Source organism: Aquarana catesbeiana, linkage group LG02 (genome assembly GCF_042186555.1).
Source record: "Aquarana catesbeiana isolate 2022-GZ linkage group LG02, ASM4218655v1, whole genome shotgun sequence".
Classification (NCBI taxonomy): domain Eukaryota; kingdom Metazoa; phylum Chordata; class Amphibia; order Anura; family Ranidae; genus Aquarana; species Aquarana catesbeiana.
In genome coordinates, this window is record NC_133325.1 from 31117118 (window position 1) to 31138476 (window position 21359).

At 42.5% G+C, this 21359-nt stretch overlaps 1 protein-coding gene and 1 pseudogene across 6 annotated transcripts in view; one reads left to right on the forward strand and one right to left on the reverse strand.

The window, feature by feature from the left end:
- LOC141126759 (transient receptor potential cation channel subfamily M member 2-like) overlaps positions 1–21359 on the forward strand; it is a 231681-nt gene that overhangs the window by 159998 nt on the left and 50324 nt on the right. For 4 of the 6 annotated variants that reach the window (XM_073612738.1, XM_073612736.1, XM_073612739.1 and 1 more), the window contains 4 exons: positions 2210–2282; positions 2363–2520; positions 5822–5898; positions 19998–20093. In XM_073612738.1, coding sequence (XP_073468839.1) covers positions 2210–2282; positions 2363–2520; positions 5822–5898; positions 19998–20093 — 404 coding nt within the window. Of the gene's footprint in view, positions 1–2209; positions 2283–2362; positions 2521–5821; positions 5899–6404; positions 7536–19997; positions 20094–21359 lie in introns of those variants that run through there. The other 2 variants (XM_073612741.1, XM_073612742.1) reach the window with 2 other exon arrangements.
- LOC141126761 (small COPII coat GTPase SAR1A pseudogene) lies at positions 10238–11254 on the reverse strand (annotated as a pseudogene).

The following is a 21359-nucleotide window of genomic DNA, read 5'->3' on the forward strand; positions in this document are numbered from 1 at the left end:
TCGCTATAAAACTCTGACGGCGAACCTAAATATTTACGTTCCTAACTAGCATCACCAGCGACACTAATACAGCGATCAGAAAAATGATCGCTTAGCGACACTGGTGACAGGGGGTGATCAAGGGGTTAAAACTTTATTAGGGGGGGTTAGGGGGGTACCCTAGACCTACAGGGGGCCTAACACTCACTGCCCTGACACTGTAACTGTCACAAACTGACACCAATACAGTAATCAGAAAAAAAAAAAAAACTGCTGGTGTCAGTTTGTGACAGGGGGGGGGGGGGGGGTGATTGGGGGGGGATCGGGGGGCGATCGGGGGGGGGATCGGGGTGTTTTGTGTGCCTGGCATGTTCTACTGTGTGTGTAGTGTTGGTGCACTTACATTGCAGTCTTCTCTCCTCGGCCCGGAACGGAAAATACCGAGCCGAGGAGAGATGACATCATTTCCTCTGCCTCTGTGTACAATACAGAGGCAGGGAAATGATCCCATTGGCTGAGAGCGATCGCGAGGGGGGGGCCACGAATGGATGGCCTCCCCCTCACCTCCGATCGCCGGGGGAGATTTGCCGACCGCCGCAGGCACCGGGGGGGGGTCCGATCGGACCCCCCACCCGCGGGCAGGCAAGGACGTACATATACGTCCTTTTGCCTGCCCGTGCCGCTCTGTCGACGTATATAGTCGTGCGGCGGTCGGCAAGTGGTTAAACACCTCTGCGGTTTTTATTTTTTGCACTATAAGCAAAAAAAAGACAATTTTGAAAAACAATATATATATATATATTTTTTTTTTTACTTTCTGCTATAAAAGATATTTAATAAAAAAATGTACAAAATCTAATTTCTTCATCAACTTAGGCCAATATGTATTCTGCTACATATTTTTGGTAAAAAAAAAAAATCCCAATAAGTGTATATTGATTGGTTTGCGCAAAAGTTATAGCGTCTATAAACTATGGGATATTTGTATGATATTTATGTTTATTTAAATAGTTTTACTAGTAATGGCGGGACTGTGACATTGCGGCGGACACTGGCAGGGAGAGGGGTTAACACCAGAGGCGATCAAAGGGTTAAGTGTGTCCCTAGGGTGTGCTTTCTAACTGGAACACAACTAGCAGGAACACAAGATCACTGTGTGCTTCCCTGTCAGAACGGCGTTCTTCCTTGTTTACATAGGCGGATCACCGTTCTGCCTCTCTGGGGAACGATCGGCGGGTCCCGGCGTCTGCCGGACTCACTGATTGGCTCCCCCTCTGGCCAATCAGCACGTGCGCCCCTGCTATCTATTGCAAGAAATGACATACAGGTACGTTGTTTTGCGCAATAGAGCCTCCCTGCCTCAGTATATCTGCTGTGGGCGGTCTTTAAGTAGTTAATAAAAAAACATACAAAAAAGGCTTTAAAGTGGTTGTAAACCTCAGACATGAACAAATCATATTGATCTATAGTGTGTACTTGTCTCAATCCAGAGCACCAAGTGTCATTTCTGTCCGCTGTTTCCTTCCTCTGCTCTCAGCATGAGTCATTTCTGTCAAGTTTTCCTGACACCAAGAGAAAAAAGGTGACAGGGGAGGGCACATCCTGGGATTGTGTGTGCGCGTGTGTGTGTGTGTGTGTGTGTGTGTGTGTGTGTGGGGGGGTCCCTTCCCTACCCTCCAATCAGCTCTCAGAGCTCTCCTCACTGAACTCTGCATTGTGTAACTTCAGCTCTCCGCCCCCTTCTTTTCAGAGCTGAGAGATCCTGTGTATATTCTGCACTTTGAATGGATGTAGGGTGCAGAAAGCTGCAGATAAACAGGTACAATTTAGGAGTATTTGCTTGATCTATATGTATATCAAGTGAGGCCAGTCACTTCACTGGGTATACGTAAAGTTTATAACCACTTTAATGTAAACTTTGTAAATGTAATCACATAGGGGTCTGTCTCCTTTTAAGCCAAAGTATGGCTGGGCCCCTGTAATTCTAAATTCTAATAATTCTAATTTTAAAGCTGACCACACACAATCTTATCGTGCAATCCCCTTTAGATCAACCATCTTGTAGAGCAAGAACTTGCCTCGTTTGATAGAAAATGATTTGCTTGTTTTGGTTTAAATTCATATGATATAGTTTGGGCAAATCTAAATGTGATTGTATAGAGATTGTCCAATATAATTGTATAGTGTATGCCCATCTTAACTGTGGTTTTTTGTTTTGCATATGGATCAGTCTACACAAAAACTGAACTGGATCATCACAGCCCTGAAGGAGAAAAGTTCTAGCACTAAGACACAAATATTAGGTAAGATTGGTCTGTTATGTATTGTATATAATGAGATGTGGTGGGTTCTGTTGTTATATCTGTCTTGTCTTCCCATTCAGTAGATAGCAGCTTGCAGAACTCAGAAGAAAAGGCTGCGGCAAGCCCAAATGGAGGCGGGGAGAAGCACTGTCTGTACCACGTGAACTCTCGGATCCTGCAGTACCCGGACTCTAAAATGACCCGCTACCCAGTGCCTGATGAGTTTGTGCCATGGGAGGCGAGTACCTGTTGGTGACAGGAAGGCCGCTGAAGTGGTGGGACGAAGTTCTCTGGCTCCTGAGGCAAGGATGCCAAAGAGCGCCTTCCTCACTAAGCTTTTTAAATTGGCACTAAGCAAACTCAAAAAATTAAAAGAAGCTAACATTACATGTAGCACCCTCCTAGGTAGGTGCTAGGATAGTTAGATAGCTGTTAAGTTGTGTTTTAGATAGGCAAATGTAGTTGCCATACTGTAGGTACTGTGCCTATAATTGTGTGACAGGCAAAAGCATATCCTGCTCACTGTAATCAGTGAAGCTGCAATCTGCTAGTTAAGTCTGCTCCGTGTGCTCAGCTGCTGCCAGTCTGGCCTATAGTTTCCTCTGTATCCAGGAGACTGGAGAAGTTTCTGGATAGTAGGCATGAAGCTATGCAGATGACAGCATGACTATGAAAACAACCCTGGCCTATCCCAGAGAGGCAGGCTCTGAAGACAGGCAGGGTAAATGTATTTATTCAATGAGCACACTGGGCTCTGGGTCTTGTCCCAGAGTGGGGAGGGCACGCTGCCCTCCCAGGTACAATCTGCTGAAGAGAGCCTCAGGTGGGCAGCCTGAGGGGAGGAATGCAGGGACCTGGGAGCCTTGAAGAAGCTGACTGAGGGGAGCTGTCCACCACATATCTGCCCGGTATCACTTAAGGGCATTGCTTAGAAGATTGGCATCCATCTGTCATCGGGGCTCGTGAGTAAAGACACTGCTGGAGCTTGGGGAATTTGTGCTCTAGCTAGCCGCCTGGTATAGTCAGATGTGGGTCTATTTTAAAGGGGACATCGGCTGGTAGTTCTGAAGAGCTCTGTCCAGATACTTTCCACTAAAGAAAAGGGGCTTTGCTCTAATTGTTCTACTACTACTTAAGCAGGAAGGAAGATTAAGTCCTTAGTATACATAATTCTCATTTTGGAGTATCCCACCACTACCCTCATCCCTAACCAAGTCCATCAAAAATAAAAACAACATAGAGAAGAGTGAATGAGCCTGGCTGCGGGGCTGACGTTTTCGGAAGACCTGAGCAGAAATCTTTAAAACAACTAACTGGGGTTAACTACACATTTTATTCTGTGATTTGTCCCTTTTCTAAAGGTGGTATGCCCCGTACACACGGTCGGACATTGATCGGACATTCCGACAACAAAACCCTAGGATTTTTTCCGACGGATGTTGGCTCAAACTTGTCTTGCATACACACGGTCACACAAAGTTGTCGGAAAATCCGATCATTCTGAACGCGGTGACATAAAACATGTACGTCGGGACTATAAACGGGGCAGTAGCCAACAGCTTTCATCTCTTTATTTATTCTGAGCATGCGTGGCACTTTGGTGTCCTTTTATGAAACTGCGGTAAAATACCGCGATTCAGTTCTCAGGCATTCTCAGAGGAGATCGCTCTCCTCTGAGTGCCTGTTTATGAAAGTGTGTAGATCGCTTCTCATGTTGAGTTGAGAAGCGATCTACAAACGCCGGGAACCCCTGAGAACGGCTCCTCTCACTGTAATCTCGCGTGATATAGCGGGATTACAGTATGAGGAACCATAAAAAATACAAAAGTTTAACACACAGCACACATTAATCCCCAACATATTAATAAAATAATAAAGTTAAATTCCCCCTATACAATATACATTAACCTAATTATTAAAAAAAAACATTGTTTTTATCAATATTTAAAGATCATACATGTCCCTATTTAAATGTGAATGGTGTATAGTAAATGAATGTAATCCACATATGTAATGCAGCTATACACCATTCATATAAATGCAAAATACATTTATAATCATTCAAAAATAATTTTAATAAAATATACAAGTATAAATATTTATTAATAAATTAAAATAAAATATATTTCATAATTGATAAACATAAAAATTGATAAACTGGTGCGATGCGAGAACACTGCGAATCCACTGCGGGTTCCCGCATCGCACCGACTTGCATGTCAGTTCACACCGCCATATGCGAATCGCTGGGGAGTGTCAATACATTGTTAACGACACCCCCAGTTCAGCTTCCATATTGCACTGCGAACTGACAGTTCGGACATGAATCGGATCGCATATGTGTGATATATAAATTCCTACCCTGCTGGTTTTGGGGTGTGTGATGGTGGGGAAGATGTACTCTGACTGTTTGGTGAAAGAAAGAAGTCAAGGGGGCACAGTTTTTGGGTACTGGGTGAACCTGTCCCAGTACTGCTTACCTCAGTATAACAAGTGTAGGCAACACAAAGCAGCTGCAAGTACCTCTGTGAGTTTTCAAATCTTGCTTTTGACCTCATGCCAATCACATTACATATAAGTGAGGAGACATGGAGAGTGAGTCTTAATGTCCATATGCTGCACATTAGTGCCCACAGTGGCTGAGGCTTCTATGCTGAGTATGTTCACTGTGCGCTCCCAGCACAGTGACTGAACTGTCACAGACAGTCTCTAGTTATGATTGAAAACCAGAGAGGTTGGCTCCTGATCATTTGACCATTGTGACAACCGATTGGGAAGTCCATCCCAATCCCACCCCCCACCACCCCTTAAAGGATAAGTTCACCTTTTTTTTTTCTAAATTCCAGCTCCCCTATGTACCAATATAACATTAGTGTACTTATTTTGCAGAAGTAAAAAGCTTTGTATTTATCTTACACACCCCTAACTTCTGTGTCTGGCTGGCTGTAAAATAATCTTCTGTATTACTTCCTGGACAGACCTTGGGACCTCATTAGCACACACCATGCATCATCTACCCTCCTACTCCAGCAGATAACTACCAACTCTTATCAGGTGCACATTTTTCATATGCAATTAATGAATACCATTCTCACTAAATACACAGCCATAGATCATTCATTTGGCAGAGTGTGGAGGAGCTGAGTGATCAGCCTATGTGGATATTACAGCTCTATCTACATAGGCTGTTATATAATTGATCAGCTCCTGCACACTCTGTCAAATGAACGATCTATGGCTGTGTATTTAGTGAGAATGGTATTCATAGAAAAAAACATGCACCTGATAGTGGATGGTATATTGATACATAGGGGGGGTGGAATTAAACAAATAAAATAAAAATTAACTTATCCTTGAAGACCCAGTTGAAGGACCACATTGGGTGGGCAAAAAGGGGTTAATGACTTAGACTTAGAGGGTGAATATCTTAGGCCATGTAAAAGACTACCAGAGAAAGGCAGCAACACAAAAGAGAAGTGGTGACATTGGAGAAGTTCCTGATTTGAAAGGTATCAGCTTACCTTGTACATTATCCACAGGTGGAATTTCCAGGATATAATCCTCCCCTATACAATGCTGAGCGGAATGACCGTGGGATGTATGATCCAAAAACTGAGTAAGTTGTTCATTTTTAGCATTTTTTCTTTCCAAAATGTTTTTTATTGATTTAAAAAAAAATAATAAGATACAGACACTGGAGAACTACAGTCTCCAGGATAATGTTGTTGAACATATTATATCACATTTTCCACTATAAATCTACTTTCAGATGTTTACTGAATTGCATAACTGACAGTATTACCATCATTTAAACTTATATTCCTTAATACTGTGTTTGAGATGAATCAAATTTTCGTTCAAAATAGATAACTACTATCGTAACATAATGAATACTGAATGAAGATTTAACAGAAGAAATCATAAGGGTTCGGCCACTTTAGATAATGTGGCAAATTTTGTGGTTATTTATTTAATTAATTAATCAATTAATGAATTACATAATTAATTGCAAGCTCTACAAGGTATACAGGTGTGTGGTATGCCTTATATACAGTAAAGATGTAATGTCCACTTGTCCTAAAGGCTAGGCTCTCTCTTACTTTTTTTTTGTTTTTTTCATAGAACTGTTCCCAAATTGACCAGTGCTTTATAACTCTGTTATGACTGCCTTCTTTAAAGCCGCGTACACACGAGCGAAATGTCCGACAGAAAAAGTCAGACGGAAGCTTTTCATCATCTATTCCGATCATGTGTAGGTCTCATCGGACTTTTATTTCTAAAATTCTGACGGACCTAGAAATGGAACATGTTCTAAACATTTCTGACGGAACCAATTCCTATTGGGAAAACTGCTCGTCTGTATGCTGTGCGACAGACCAAAAACGACGCATGCTCTGAAGCAAGTACAAGACGGAAGCTATTGGCTACTCGCTATTGCACCTCCTTTTTCTAGTCCTGTCGTACGTGTTGTACGTCACCGCGTTCTGGACGGTCAGACTTTGGTCGGACTTTGGTTTGACCGTGTGTAGGCAAGACCGCTTGAATGGAATTCCATCTGAGTTCCATCGAAGAAACCTTCGGAGTTTATTCCGATGGCAAAACTGGTCGTGTGTACGCGGCATTAGAGCTATGGTTTTCATGTATGCATAGGAATCATCAATCAGTCTCAATGCTTCTTCTACTGATGGGGAAGCCGTGGTTTTCCGCTTAAATGCAATTACCAACCTTGCTGCATATAAAATGTGCATCACTAACGTGCGGCAGGGAGGTGGGTATATATCCAAGTTAATGCTTAACAAGGCCTGTTCAGCTCTAAGTTTATTGAGAATTTCTGTAACTTCTGCAATTAGTTTTGCTATTGCTGCCCAGAAACTACGGAGAGATGTGTAAAACCAGAGTATGTGAGCCAGGTTGCCTACCTGTCCACTTTCTCTCCAACATAGGTTGGAAGTATTCTTCATACATTTTGCTAGAGTATATGGTGTTTTGTACCATCTTAAATGTAATTTTTGGGCTATTTCCCTAAAGTTTGAACATTTGGTGTGAAGATAATTAAATTTTATTGCTCGAAGCCATTCGTCTTGGGATATGGTTATGTTCAAGTCTATTTCCCATTTGTGTAGTTGTTTTGGGGTTTCGAAGTGCATTTTGCTTTGTAGTAGATTGTAAATTTTAGACATGTGCACACTGAAATATTTTGTTTCGGAATTTCGTTTTCGTCCGAAAAATAAATTTATTTAGTTACTCCCGAAATTCGTATTTATTTATTTTGTTTCGTTAAAAAATACAGTCGTCCAAAATAATTAAGGTCGAATATGTCATTGAAAGCTTATGGTAGCTGTCGAATGTTCTAAGAAGATTCGATGGAGCAGCTAAACTGTACAACACCGCAATCTTACATTTCTGGTCAAATGTTCTGCCTACAAGCTATAGTATATTACTATATATAGGAATTACTAGTAAACCAACATTATGCCGCGTACACACGATCGGACTTTTCGGCTACAAAAGTCTGACAGCACGTCCGACAGACTTTCGATGGACTTTTGGCGGACTTTTGGCGGACTTGCGGCGGACTTGCGGCAGACCTTCTAACGAACGGACTTGGCTACATACGATCACACAAAAGTCCGACGGATTCGTACGTGATGACGTACACCGGACTAAAATAAGGAAGTTGATAGCCAGTAGCCAATAGCTGCCCTGGCATGGGTTTTTGTCCGACGGACTAGCATACAGACGAGCGGATTTCTGGGTCCGGTGTAGTTACGACGTAAAGATTTGAAGCATGTTTCAAATCTAAAGTTCGTCAGATTTGCGGCTGGAAAAGTCCGCTGAAAGTCCGGGGAAGCCCACACATGATCGGGTTGTCAGCCGTCTTTAGTCCGTCGGCGTCCATTGGACTTTTGTAGACGAAAAGTCAGACCGTGTGTACGGGGCATTAGAATTCTTCTATAGCCTATTGGCGGAGCATTTGACCATAAATGTCTGCTAGCGGTGACTGTTCGTCGAATCTTCATGTTGAATCTTTTCTCTCTATGTCGAATCTTTTCTCTCTATGTAGAATAATCTTGGACTAATAGAGCTAAGGTTAGGCACATTCGACCACAGGTCATGTCGAATCTCCTATCTATATTGAACTGTTGTCGCAACAAAAACGAAAATAAAGCATTTGTTTATGTCGGATATTTCTATTTTCGGATTCTGCACGTTTGTTATCGTTCGTTTATTAACCACTTCAGCCCCGGACCATTTGGCTGCCTAAAGACCAGAGTACTTTTTCCAATTTGGCACTGCGTTGCTTTAACTGCTAATTGCGCGGTCATGCAATGCTGTACCCAAACTAAATTTGTGTCCTTTTCTTCCTACAAATAGAGCTTTCTTTTGATGGTATTTGATCACCTCTGCCGTTTTTATTTTTTGCGCTATAAACGGAAAAAGACCGAAAATTTTGAAAAAAAATGATATTTTTTAATTTTGTTATAAAGAGAATCCAATAAACTCAATTTTAGTCATACATTTAGGCCAAAATGTATTCAGCCACATGTCTTTGATAAAAAAAAATGTCAATAAGCGTATATTTATTTGTTTGCGCAAAAGTTATAGCGTCTACAAGCTAGGGTACATTTTCTGGAATTTACACAGCTTTTAGTTTATGACTGCCTATGTCAATTCTTGAGGTGCTAAAATGGCAGGGCAGCACAAACCCCCCCCAAATGCCCCCCTTTTGGAAAGTAGACAACCCAAGGAAATTGCTGAGAGGCATGTTGAGCCCATTGAATATTATTTTTTTTTTGTCCCAAGTGATTGAATAATGACAAAAAAAAAAAAAATTACAAAAAGTTGTCACTAAATGATATATTGCTCACACAGGCCATGGGCATATGTGGAATTGCACCCCAAAATACATTCAGCTGCTTCTCCTGAGTACAGGGATACCACATGTGTGGGATTTTTTGGGAGCCTAGGGGCGTACGGGGCCCCGAAAACCAATCACCGCCTTCAGGATTTCTAAGGGCGTAAATTTTTGATTTCACTCCTCACTACCTATCACAGTTTTGAAGGCCATAAAATGCCCAGATGGCACAAACCCCCCCCCCCCAAATGACCCCATTTTGTTTTGTTTTTTTGTTTGTTTTTTTGTTTTTTTTACATATGTGTTTACTTTATTGCAAATTCTAGATAGTTGCAAACTGGGACTGGACAATCCAGTGGTTTTTAAAAAGCAACTAAAAGATTTGGGAAATATGAAATAAATTGAGTAGATCTTTTCTAAATATTATAATGCACTCATCACTGTCCATACACCCTGATCCTAAAAAGGAGTACACGCCGAAAACTCTCTTCCACGGTCAAAGGACAGGTTCATCACTTTGCAGTGATTGGGCATCGATTCATAAAATGTTGCAGAGGACAGTCATGCAGTAACCACCTGCTCTAACTTGCACCTGCTAAAAAGCAGATATACGCCGGTTTGTAATGGGTTACTGCACATCAATGATCTGTGCAATGTTATTTCTATGTAATTAAGGCAGGAACACTTAACCCTTTAACTGCAAAGTTAGCCATGTAACTTTGGCAGTTTAAGGACAAGATTGAGCATACATGCCAGCAAATAACTAGGGACAAGAGATATTGGAAATACATGAACTGCTCAACTGGGCAAAACACATCAACTTTTGCTTCAAATAGCTAGTTTCAATTCAGACAAGTGAAAAGCAAGAAGCATATAATGCTATACCCCGACGTGGCAAAAAAAATCACCCTCCATATACATGTTAGGCATGTTTGCACAGCAAAATCACTGTTACAGAGCAGGCCAGCCCAAAATTATGTTTATTATGGACTTCTAATGTAATGATACGTGAAATATGTAAATACCATTAAATAGATTAAAAAATCCTAATATAAACTCCGGACAAAACAAACTGATAAAAAAAAAAAGAAAAAAAAAAAAAGAAAATAAAAGGATAAGGGGACACTGTTAACATTGACATTTTCTTAAAAAATAGAACTGTTTTCATGGATATTAACTTTTGATGGGGGGGCGGTGTCCCACAAGACTCTTGGTTGTTGGTGTACATGTTAATCACTGCCTATGTGGGCCTGCCCCACACAGAGAGAAGTCCGCCTGGATCAAGTCCGGAGGAGTTGAACTCTGCAGAATCGGTTTTTATTTTTTGTTGCCTTGTCAATCCAAAGGGAGGAGTTGGAGAGAAGAAAAAAAAAGTTTCAGTCAATGTACTGAGAGAGCCAACGAAAGCCCTCGCCATAGCCTTGCCTCTTGAGCACGCTGCACATGAACACTTCCATGGGGCGAGCATTAAGATCCTTCAGTGGCACATTTCCTTTTCCTGTGGTTTGTCCATAAAGTCCAAATATTTCTCTCAGCTTCTCTTCACTAATTGCTTCAGGTCTGTCAATTTTATTCCCAAGGATTAGGATTGGCACATTAGATATTGTTTCATCTGTCATGAGCGCATTAAGCTCCACTTTGGACTCCATAAGGCGTGAATGGTCTACACAATCCACAAGAAACAGAATTCCATTGATTGCTGGTAGATAGTTTTTCCAAACACGCCAAACTTGTTCATGCCCACCAAGGTCAAAGGTTGTGAAGGTCATTCCAGCAATCGTCAACTCTTCTGATGTTGGATGTAGTGTGGGGACATGCTGTCCAAGCCGGTCATCCTTCAGCATGTGAAGCAGTGTTGTTTTGCCAGCATTGTCCAAACCTAAAAACACTAGTTTCCCCGACTTTTTGTATAACCCTAAAAACTTCAGCATACTGCTGAAGCCATTATAAATCCACTCAAATATGAAAGACATTTCTGTATCTGTTTCCTCCTTCCGTCTCTCCGCTTCTCCCCGTTCGCTTCCCGGCGACTCCTCCTCTTCTCCCGGCTCGGGGCCTTGGACACTGGCTAGTAAGAGGGAACAGACACCGCACCAAATGACCCCATTTTGGAAAGTAGACACCCCAAGCTATTTGCTGAGAGGCATGTTGAGTCCATGGAATATTTTATATTTTGACACAAGTTGCGGGAAAGTGACAATTTTTTTTATTTTTTTTTGCACAAAGTTGTCACTAAATGATATATTGCTCACACAGGCCATGGGCATATGTGGAATTGCACCCCAAAATACATTTAGCTGCTTCTCCTGAGTACGCCGATACCACATGTGTGGGACTTTTTGGGAGCCTAGCTGCGTACGGGGCCCCGAAAACCAATCACCGCCTTCAGGATTTCTAAGGGTGTAAATTTTTTATTTCACTCTTCACTGCCTATCACAGTTTCGGAGGCCATGGAATGCCCAGGTGGCACAAACCCCCCCCCAAATGACCCCATTTTGGAAAGTAGACACCCCAAGCTATTTTCTGAGAGGCATGGTGAGTATTTTGCAGCTCTCATTTGTTTTTGAAAATGAAGAAAGACAAGAAAAAAAAAAACTTTTTTTTTTTCTTTTTTCAATTTTCAAAACTTTGTGACAAAAAGTGAGGTCTGCAAAATACTCACTATACCTCTCAGCAAATAGCTTGGGGTGTCTACTTTCCAAAATGGGGTCATTTGGGGGGGTTTTGTGCCACCTGGGCCTTCCATGGCCTCCGAAACTGTGATAGGCAGTGAAGAGTGAAATCAAAAATTTACGCCTTTAGAAAGCCTGAAGGCGGTGCTTGGTTTTCGGGGTCCCGTACATGGCTAAGCTCCCAAAAAGTCTCACACATGTGGTATCCCCGTACTCAGGACAAGCAACAGAATGTATTTTGGGGTGTAATTTCACATATTCCCATGGCATGTTTGAGCAATATATCATTTAGAGACAACTTTGTGCAAAAAAAAAAAAAAAATTGTCTCTTTCCCGCAACTTGTGTCACAATATAAAATATTCCATGGACTTGACATGACTCTCAGCAAATAGCTTGGGGTGTCTACTTTCCAAAATGGGGTCATTTGGGGGGGTTTTGAACTGTCCTGGCATTTTATGCACAACATTTAGAAGCTTATGTCACACATCACCCACTCTTCTAACCACTTGAAGACAAAGCCCTTTCTGACACTTTTTGTTTACATGAAAAAATTATTTTTTTTTGCAAGAAAATTATTTTGAACCCCCAAACATTATATATTTTTTTAAAACAAATGCACTACAGATTAAAATGGTGGGTGTTTAATTTTTTTTTTTTCACAGAGTATTTGCGCAGCGATTTTTCAAACGCATTTTTTGGGGAAAAAAACACACTTTTTTAAATTTTAATGCACTAAAACACACTATATTGCCAAAATGTTTGATGAAATAAAAAAGATGATCTTAGGCCGAGTACATGGATACCAAACATGACATGCTTTAAAATTGCGCACAAACGTGCAGTGGCAACAAACTAAATACATTTTTAAAAGCCTTTAAAAGCCTTTACAGGTTACCACTTTAGATTTACAGAGGTCTACTGCTAAAATTACTGCCCTCGATCTGACGTTCGCGGTGACACCTCACATGGATGGTGCAATTGCGGTTTACATTTGACACCAGACCGACGCTTGCGTTCGCCTTTGCGCGAGAGCAAGGGGGGACAGGGGTGCTTTTTTTTTTTTTTTTTTTTTTTTTTCTTTATTTTTTTTTTGCTTTTTTATCTTATTTTTAAACTGTTCCTTTCATTTTTTTTTTAATCATTTTTATTGTTATCTCAGGGAATGTAAATATCCCCTATGATAGCAATAGGTAGTGACAGGTACTCTTTTTTGAAAAAATTGGGGTCTATTAGACCCTAGATCTCTCCTCTGCCTTCAAAGCATCTGACCACACCAAGATCGGTGTGATAATATGCTTTCCCAATTTCCCAATGGCGCTGTTTACATCCGGGCGAAATCTAAGTCATGAAATGCTCGTAGCTTCCGGTTTCTTAGGCCATAGAGATGTTTGGAGCCACTCTGGTCTCTGATCAGCTCTATGGTCAGCTGGCTGAATCACCGGCTGCATTCTCAGGTTCCCTGTTGAGACAGGAGAGCCATAGAAAAACACGGAAGACGGTGGGGGAGCATTCCCTCCCACTGCTTGTAAAAGCAGTCTAGAGGCTAATTAGCTGCTAGGATTGCTTTTACATGAAAGCCGACCGTTGGCTGAAAAGAATGATACCAAGATGATACCTAAACCTGCAGGCATCATTCTGGTATAACCACTCAAAGTCGTGAATGGCGTACCTAAAGACAAAAAAATGGTTAACAATAAAACACAGTAAACAGTAAAGTATACAAAATTGCATGCCTGAAAAGCAAACATGATAAAACATAATAACAATAAAACATTGCAGAATAGAATACAGTAAAAAAGAGCAGAACAATAGAGAGAGAATAGAGAGAGAGAGAGAACAATAAAACGACAACTATTTTTTTTTTTTTTTTTTTACACTTTTTTTTGTAACTAACTTTTATAACTGTAACCGGTTCTAGGTTCGGGTCTCTCAAAATGCGATGGCATCTTGGGAGACCCTGTGAAAGTGTGCCTAGTCTGTGCAATGCTGTACCCTACGCCAGTGTTTCTCAACTCCAGTCCTCAAGGCGCACCAACAGGTCATGTTTTCAGGATTTCCCTCAGATGAAACTGCTGTGGTAATTACTAAGGCAGTGAAAACTGATCAAATCACCTGTGCAAAATAGTGGAAATCCTGAAAACATGACCTGTTGGTGCGCCTTGAGGACTGGAGTTGAGAAACACTGCCCTACGCTAATACTCAACTAGTGAATGGTAGCGTTCAAAACATTCACCAATGCAAAGACCAGGATTGTCAGGACAGGAGGGACAATAATAGCGGGTGTCACGCCTATATCCGCGCTTGCTGCAGACACAACATCTTTTTTGGGGGGGTTCGCCGGGTAGGGGTACTCCGGAGGACATAAAGAAAATGCCTCTCATGCAGCCGACTGCATTTGGTTGGGGATGTGAATGGGGGAAGTACGGGTGCTGCAGAAGTGGTGAGTTCCCAATTTTTAGGATTGGCGAATGCAGCAGGATGGGCATTATGGGCACGACGGGCCTGTGTTTGTCTTCTTCTTGGTGGCAGCGGGACACTACTTGTGCTTGCCACCTCACCAGCTTGAACTGCACTTATGGGACTCGCCACATCACCAAGTGTTACTGCAGTGCTGGTTTGACTACGACCGGGGTGTACTAGGCCACTGGTGCTTGCCAATTCACCAAAACACTACCAAAAAAACTGTTAGCGATCGCAGGGATCAGGCCTGACTCTGCGAACGCTGCAGTTATGCGTTTAGTGTTTTGTAAGTGACAGTGATCGATCGATACTGCACTTGGGTGGGCTGGGCTGGGCTGGGCCGGGCGGAGGGGCAAAACGCAGGTGCTAGCAGGTATCTGGGCTGATCCCGCTAACACTGCGTTTTTGGGAACCCTAAACTGCTGGGGACGCTAGTATAGATCTGATCGGATCAGATATTGATCCGTTCAGATACTATACCACTAAGGGAGGCGTATGCTGCGTGCGTGGGTGTTAGCGGTACTGGCGCTAACCTGGCGCTGCTTGGGGCTGGTGCTTGCCAGTTTACCAAAACGCTACCAAAAAAACTGTTAGCGATCACAGGGATCAGGCCTGACTCTGCGAACGCTGCAGTTATGTGTTTAGTGTTTTGTAAGTCACAGTGATCGATCGATACTGCACTTGGGTGGGCTGGGCTGGGCCAGGCGGAGGGGCAAAACGCAGGTGCTAGCAGGTATCTGGGCTGATCCCGCTAACACTGCATTTTTGGAAACCCTAAACTGCTGGGGACGCTAGTATAGATCTGATCGGATCAGATATTGATCCGTACAGATACTATACCACTAAGGGAGGCGTATGCTGCGTGCGTGGGTGTTAGCGGTACTGGCGCTAATCTGACGCTGCCTGGGGCGACGCATATCACTGCCGGGCGATCAGGGGGCTAAACCTTTATTCGGTAATAAGCGGCGGGTGCCCTGACACTATAAAAAATAAACTAACTAACCAGTGTCACCCGTAACAGTTATATGGTGATCAGTGGTGAAAGGGTTAACTAGGGGGCAATCAAGGGGTTAAAACATTTATTAGATAGTATATGGGGGTCCCTGTCGCTATAAAATGCTGACAGTGAACCTAAATATTTACCTCCCTAACTAGCGTCACCAGTGACACTAATACAGCGATCAGAAAAATGATCGCTTAGCGACACTGGCGACGGGGGGTGATCAAGGGGTTAAAACTTTATTAGGGGGGGTTAGGGGGGTACCCTAGACCTAAAGGCGGCTAACAGTAACTGTCCTACCACACTAACTGTCACAAACTAACACCATGCAGTAATCAGAAAAAAAACAAAACAACAAAAAAAAAAACTGCTTGGTGTCAGTGTGACAGGGGGGGAGGGGTGATTGGGGGGTGATCGGGGGGTAAAGGGGGGTGTTTTGTGTGCCTGGCATGTTCTACTGTGTGTGTGTAGTGTTTTCACTCACAGTGCAGTCTTCTCTCCTCGGCGCCGGAACGGAAAATACCGAGCCGAGGAGAGATGACATCATTTCCTTTGCTGCTGTTTAGCATACAGCAGCAGAGGAATGATCTGATTGGCCGGCGGCGATCGCGAGGGGGGGGCCACGAATGTATGGTCTCCCCCTCACCTCCGATCGCCGCTGGACAAAAGCAGACCACCTTGGGCACCGGGGGGAGGTCCGATCGGACCCCCTGCCGGCTGGAGGCAGATCACGAACATGCACGTGATTCTGCCTGCCCGTGTCACCTTGCCTACGTACATCGGCATAAGGCGGTCCTTAAGTGGTTAAAACGATAACGAGAAGACCCAAAATTTGGACTAAAATGCATTCGGACGAAAACAAATGCACATGTCTAGTAAATTTCTGTTATGCCTTTTTTAGGTATGGAGGTGGGGTTCCACATGACTATGGAATCAATGGGGCAGCGCGGTTATAACGCTGGCATAGCGCTGCTACAGCAGCACTTTGCGGTGGTTTTAACCCTTTCTCGGCCGCTAGCCAAATACCGCCGCTAAAATGACGGTAAAGCGATGCTAAAAGTAGCGCCAATTTACCGCCGACACCACCCCGCCCCAGTGTGAAAGGGGCCTAAAGATGATTTTTTATTTTGGGATTCTAGGCTGGAAATGCCATTTAAAATAGTGTCCATATGCTGCCTCCTTTTCCTCTAACATAGTGCTTGCAATAACTTGTTGGAACTAAAAGAAAAACAACAGTCTTAGGAACAAAGTAAAACAAGAAAATACTGAGGTGAGTGCGGAACTAAGCGCACTTTAAAAACTTGGGATTCCTTTTTGAAAACTGAGCAGGGATCTAACCTGCTGATTTTGGGGTTCGCAAACAACAATATTTAAACGCCGGTTAGATCTTCCGGAGTGTGCTGGTCAAATCAGTTAAATAGGGCATTATGTGCTTAATCTTGACTTATAATCATGCTGGAGGTGTAGAAGGGGACTCATGTAGGGTTTGGTTCTCATCTTCCTCCTGAGTTAGGATTTTCCACTTCTCAAGTAGCCGTATTCCCTCCTCTAATGTAATTACCAGGAAGTCTCGCTCTCTTTGGTTATTATCAGGTTGGCTGGGTAATTCCAGTGATATGGTATATTGTGGTTTCTGAGTGGTTTAGTTATGGTCATGAGGTTGCATCTCCTTTGCATGATGTGGGCAGATAGGGGAGGTGTTGACCCCTTCTTGTGATGTACATTAGTTTTTCTCTTACCCTGTAATAGTGAACTCTAGCAATGGTATCCCAAGGTAGCTTTGCAGGGATATGTTGTGGTTTAGGAAGTCTATGTATGCAGTCAATGATCTTCCAATGGTAAGTCAGGGAGAGATTCTTTCATTATGTTGGTTAGGAAAGCCGTTAGTTCTGACGGTTTGACCATCTCTGGTATTCCTCGTATGTTAATATTGTTCCTTCTGGAATGGTCCTTGAGTTCGGCGACTTATGTTTTTAGACACATGATGTCATCCTCGTGCTCATTATGCGCATCGACCATGGTATTAAAAGTTCCAATGAATTCCCCCATTTTGCTTTCTATGTGGGTTACTCTTTCACTAACTTCAGAGACTTCTGACTTGCATGGTTTCATAAGCTGCAGCATATCTGTGTGAATAGCACTCCTGAGGGACACCAGCATATCTTTTAGCATAGAGTCCATGACAGGCTGGTTATTTGTTGGAAAGGCAGCTATGGCATCATGAAATTCTAATGTGTCATCTAGTGCATTGCACGTGTCTTTCTTCTCATTAGCAGTTTGGGTTTGCTGTGTCATCCTCTGCTTAGCTTTGGCAGGGCTGTTGGAGCTAGAGGATAATTGTGAACTTGCCTGTCCCTGGTTGTGCTGTATGCGGAGATTGTGTTCTGTCCTCCAGCCCTGCTTAGCTTTCTGGGTGTGAGCAGAGCGGCATCTTGGCGGCTAATGTGAAAAAGTCTGTCATCTTACCGGGTTTGTGTCTTTCTTTCCTCTTCCTCGGCATGCTCTGTGAGTATCCCCTACCTTCAGGCGTATAAAACCACTGTTTAAATGTCCCCTCTGTAGCTGTGAGAAGCTCCGGAAGATCTGTGTGGCAGAGAGCTGTGGTCTAATGCGGCCATACTCCTCGCTCACCGGCTCCGCCCCCCCCCCATTTTTAGCATTTTATCACTACCATTTACAGGGAGAAAAAGAAGGAAAAAAACATTTTGGTAAATTAATTCAGAAGAGCATTAATTCTTCTTTCTTTGTATTGTGGATAACATTACCAATGGGGACAGCCAGCAATTTGACAGAATAAAGAGCAGAATGATTTTAAATTAACATTATGTTATAAGAGAGAGAAAGTATATTGCTGAAATAAATTTTAAAAAATAAAAATATCCAAAGAATACTCTAATGCCGCATACACATGATCGGATTTTCTGACAACAAATGATGGGTGTGAGTTTGTTGGCGGAAAGTCCGACCGTGTGTGTATGCTCCATTGAACATTTGTTGTCAGACTTTCCACCAACAAATGTTGGCTAGCAGGTTCTCAAATTTTCCGCCAACAAATTTTTGTTGTCGGACTTTCTAATCGTGTGTACACAAGTTCGTCGCACAAAAGTCCACGCATGCTCGGAATCAAGTACGAGCTGACCGCGCTCGGTCTTGTAAAACTAGCGTTCATAATGGAGACATCACATCGGCTCGCCAAACGTCTTGTACGTCACTGCGTTTGTAATTGTTGGCCAACGTTTGTATGACCATGTGTATGCAAGCCAAGTTGGAGCCAACAACCTTCGAACAAAAATCCACGGTTTTGTTGTTGGAAAGTCCGATCGCGTGTACGGGGCATAATAATATGAATCTATGGTAGGATTAAGAATAGAGAATTTAGCCAGCATAAAAGACTTCATGAAAAATGATATGACACGATGCACATTGTGATTTAAGCATCCATAAAAACTATACATTATATAAGCTATATTGCCTAGCATTGTGGACATGTGACCATCACACCCATTTATATGGCCAAGTGTATGTAGAATCCCCCCTTTCAAGTTATTCAGGTGTCTACAGTGTAGGGTACTGGTAATGCAACAGCATGCAAAGACATTTTAGACAATTGCGCTCTTCCTGTCTTGTGGTAACAGGTTGGTGAAGGCCTTTTTCTGACTACGCCCCTATGTACAAAGCCAGCTCTACATGGGTTGATAAGTTTGTTGTGGGCCAATTCGAATGGCTTGACCTCAACCCTACCGAACAAATTTGGGATGAACTGAAACATTGATTGTGGGACAGGTCTTCTCAACCAACATCATTACCTGACCTCACAAATGCTCTTTTGGCTGAATCAGCTCAAATTCCCACAGGCACTCTCCAAAGTCTTGTAGAATCCTACCTAGTGAATTGTAGCTGTTGGTGCAAAGTGGGACCAACTCCATAATAATGTGCATGGTTTTGGAATGGGATTTCGAACAAGCTAATACATGTGTGATGGTCATATGTCCATACCAGCCTTTCTCAACCTTTTCAGCACAAAGGAACCCTTGAAATAACTTTCCGATCTCAGGGAACCCCTGTTAAAAATGAGTATATCTCGTGATACATTAGTGTGATGGTCAGTGAGAGGGATGCTCCTTACACATGTGGTCATTGTGAAGAATTCCCCCCTACAGATAACTTAAAAGATCAATGGGGTCAGTGGGAACTTATCTGAGAGGCAGAAATTGTTCATTGCTCAGGAACCCTTTGTTTATAAAGAAGGACATTATGCATGTTACATGAATATTTTATTGATGGAATTAGAATTTTGATGTAGGTTCTGTCATGCATGTTATGTTTTGAACACGTTTGATCACATATCATAAGACAGCGCTGCACTGAGATAACAAATTGCTCAAGGAACCCTACTTGAGAAACCCTAGTCTACACACTTTTGGGCATAGAGCGTATTTCACATGTAGTTTTACCATGAGCCAAATGGTGACAAAATATACAAAATGAAAGCTATACTCACAAATTTATACACCACTAAATACAATATGAACATTTGCTGTGCTGTCTGCATTCATATGATGAGGAATGGTTACATTATTTCTTCATGTAACCTACAGAGGTTATCACACAGCAAACTATCGGTGACAGTGTCTAAGAGTATTTGTATAAATGAATAAAGAGGTCCTGTCCTGTGTACAGCCTCTGCACTTAACCTGTGTTCTCTTTGTATGTCTCCTGAATCTAGGATGGAGCAGAAGAGCTGCAAATACAATTCTATAGATGGACTCCACGACTTCCGCAGTTGCTGTGGCACCTATATAGTAAAGGACGGTTTGCCCCTGTGAGTCCAATATTTTTTTATGTTGTCTTCTGTCATTTAGAGCAGATCTGTATCTGTCCCAATCCCTGACCTCCGTTAGAGGTGTCTGGTGGGCCCCCTGACCTCATATATGTAAAAATGATAAAAGCAGAAAATGGTGAAGGTGAATTTTATTAATGTGAATTGTACAGAGCCCAAGAGAGGGCAAGCAGATAGTCGGAGCAAGGCAGTCACCTACTTGTGGTTTGTAATCAAGATGCCTCCAAACTAATGATAAGGTCTTTGGAGGGCAAGACTACTTTCGGGTTTGACACTTGCCATCATTGTAGCAGTGGCTTCACCCTAAATCAACAATGTACCAGGGGCTTTATCACTGTCTGGCCAGTGATATACCAAACTATATACCAGTGATATACCAGACTATACCAGGCCATAGTCAATGCCATGACCACCAATATCAAGCATCCATCATCACTGGCCACCAGTGTAGTACAGCCTTTACCACAGATTAGCCATTTAACAATAGCTTTGCCACTGGTCACCAATGTAACTGTGACTTCTTCACTGATCACAGTGAAATGGAGACTTTGCCACTGACCATTAAGATATTGAGGGTGTTTTGTTACTGACAATTAAGGATGAGCCAACCCCCCCCCTGGTTTGGTTTGCACCAGAACAGGCCAAAAATTTGGACGAACACACGAACCCCGTTAAAGTCTATGGGACACGAACATGAAAAATTAAAAGGGATCATTTTAAAGGCTTACATGCAAGTTATTGTCATAAAAACTGTTTGGGGACCTGGGTCCTGCCCCAGGGGAGATGCATCAATGCAAAAAAGTTTTAAAAACTGCAGTTTTTTCGGGAGCAGTAATTTTAATAATGCTTAAAGTGAAACAATAAAAATTAAATATTCCTTTAAATATCGTGCCTAAGGGGCGTCTATAGTATGCCTGTAAAGCGGCGCGGTTGTCCTGTGTTTAGAACAGTACCACAGCAAAATGACATTTCTAAAGGAAAAAAGTAATTTAAAACTGAGTGCGGCTGTAATGAATTGTCAGGTCTCGGCAATATAGATAAAACGCATTGAAAAAAATGCCATGGGTTCCCCCCCAGTCTATTACCAGGCCATATGGGTCTGGTATGAATATTAAGGGGAACCACGAACCAAAAATGTTTTAAAAAATTGTGTGGGGGTCCCCCAAACCCATACCAGGCCCTTCAGGTCAAGTATGGATATTAAGGGGAACCCAGCGCCAAATCTAAAAAAAAAATGGCATGGGGTCA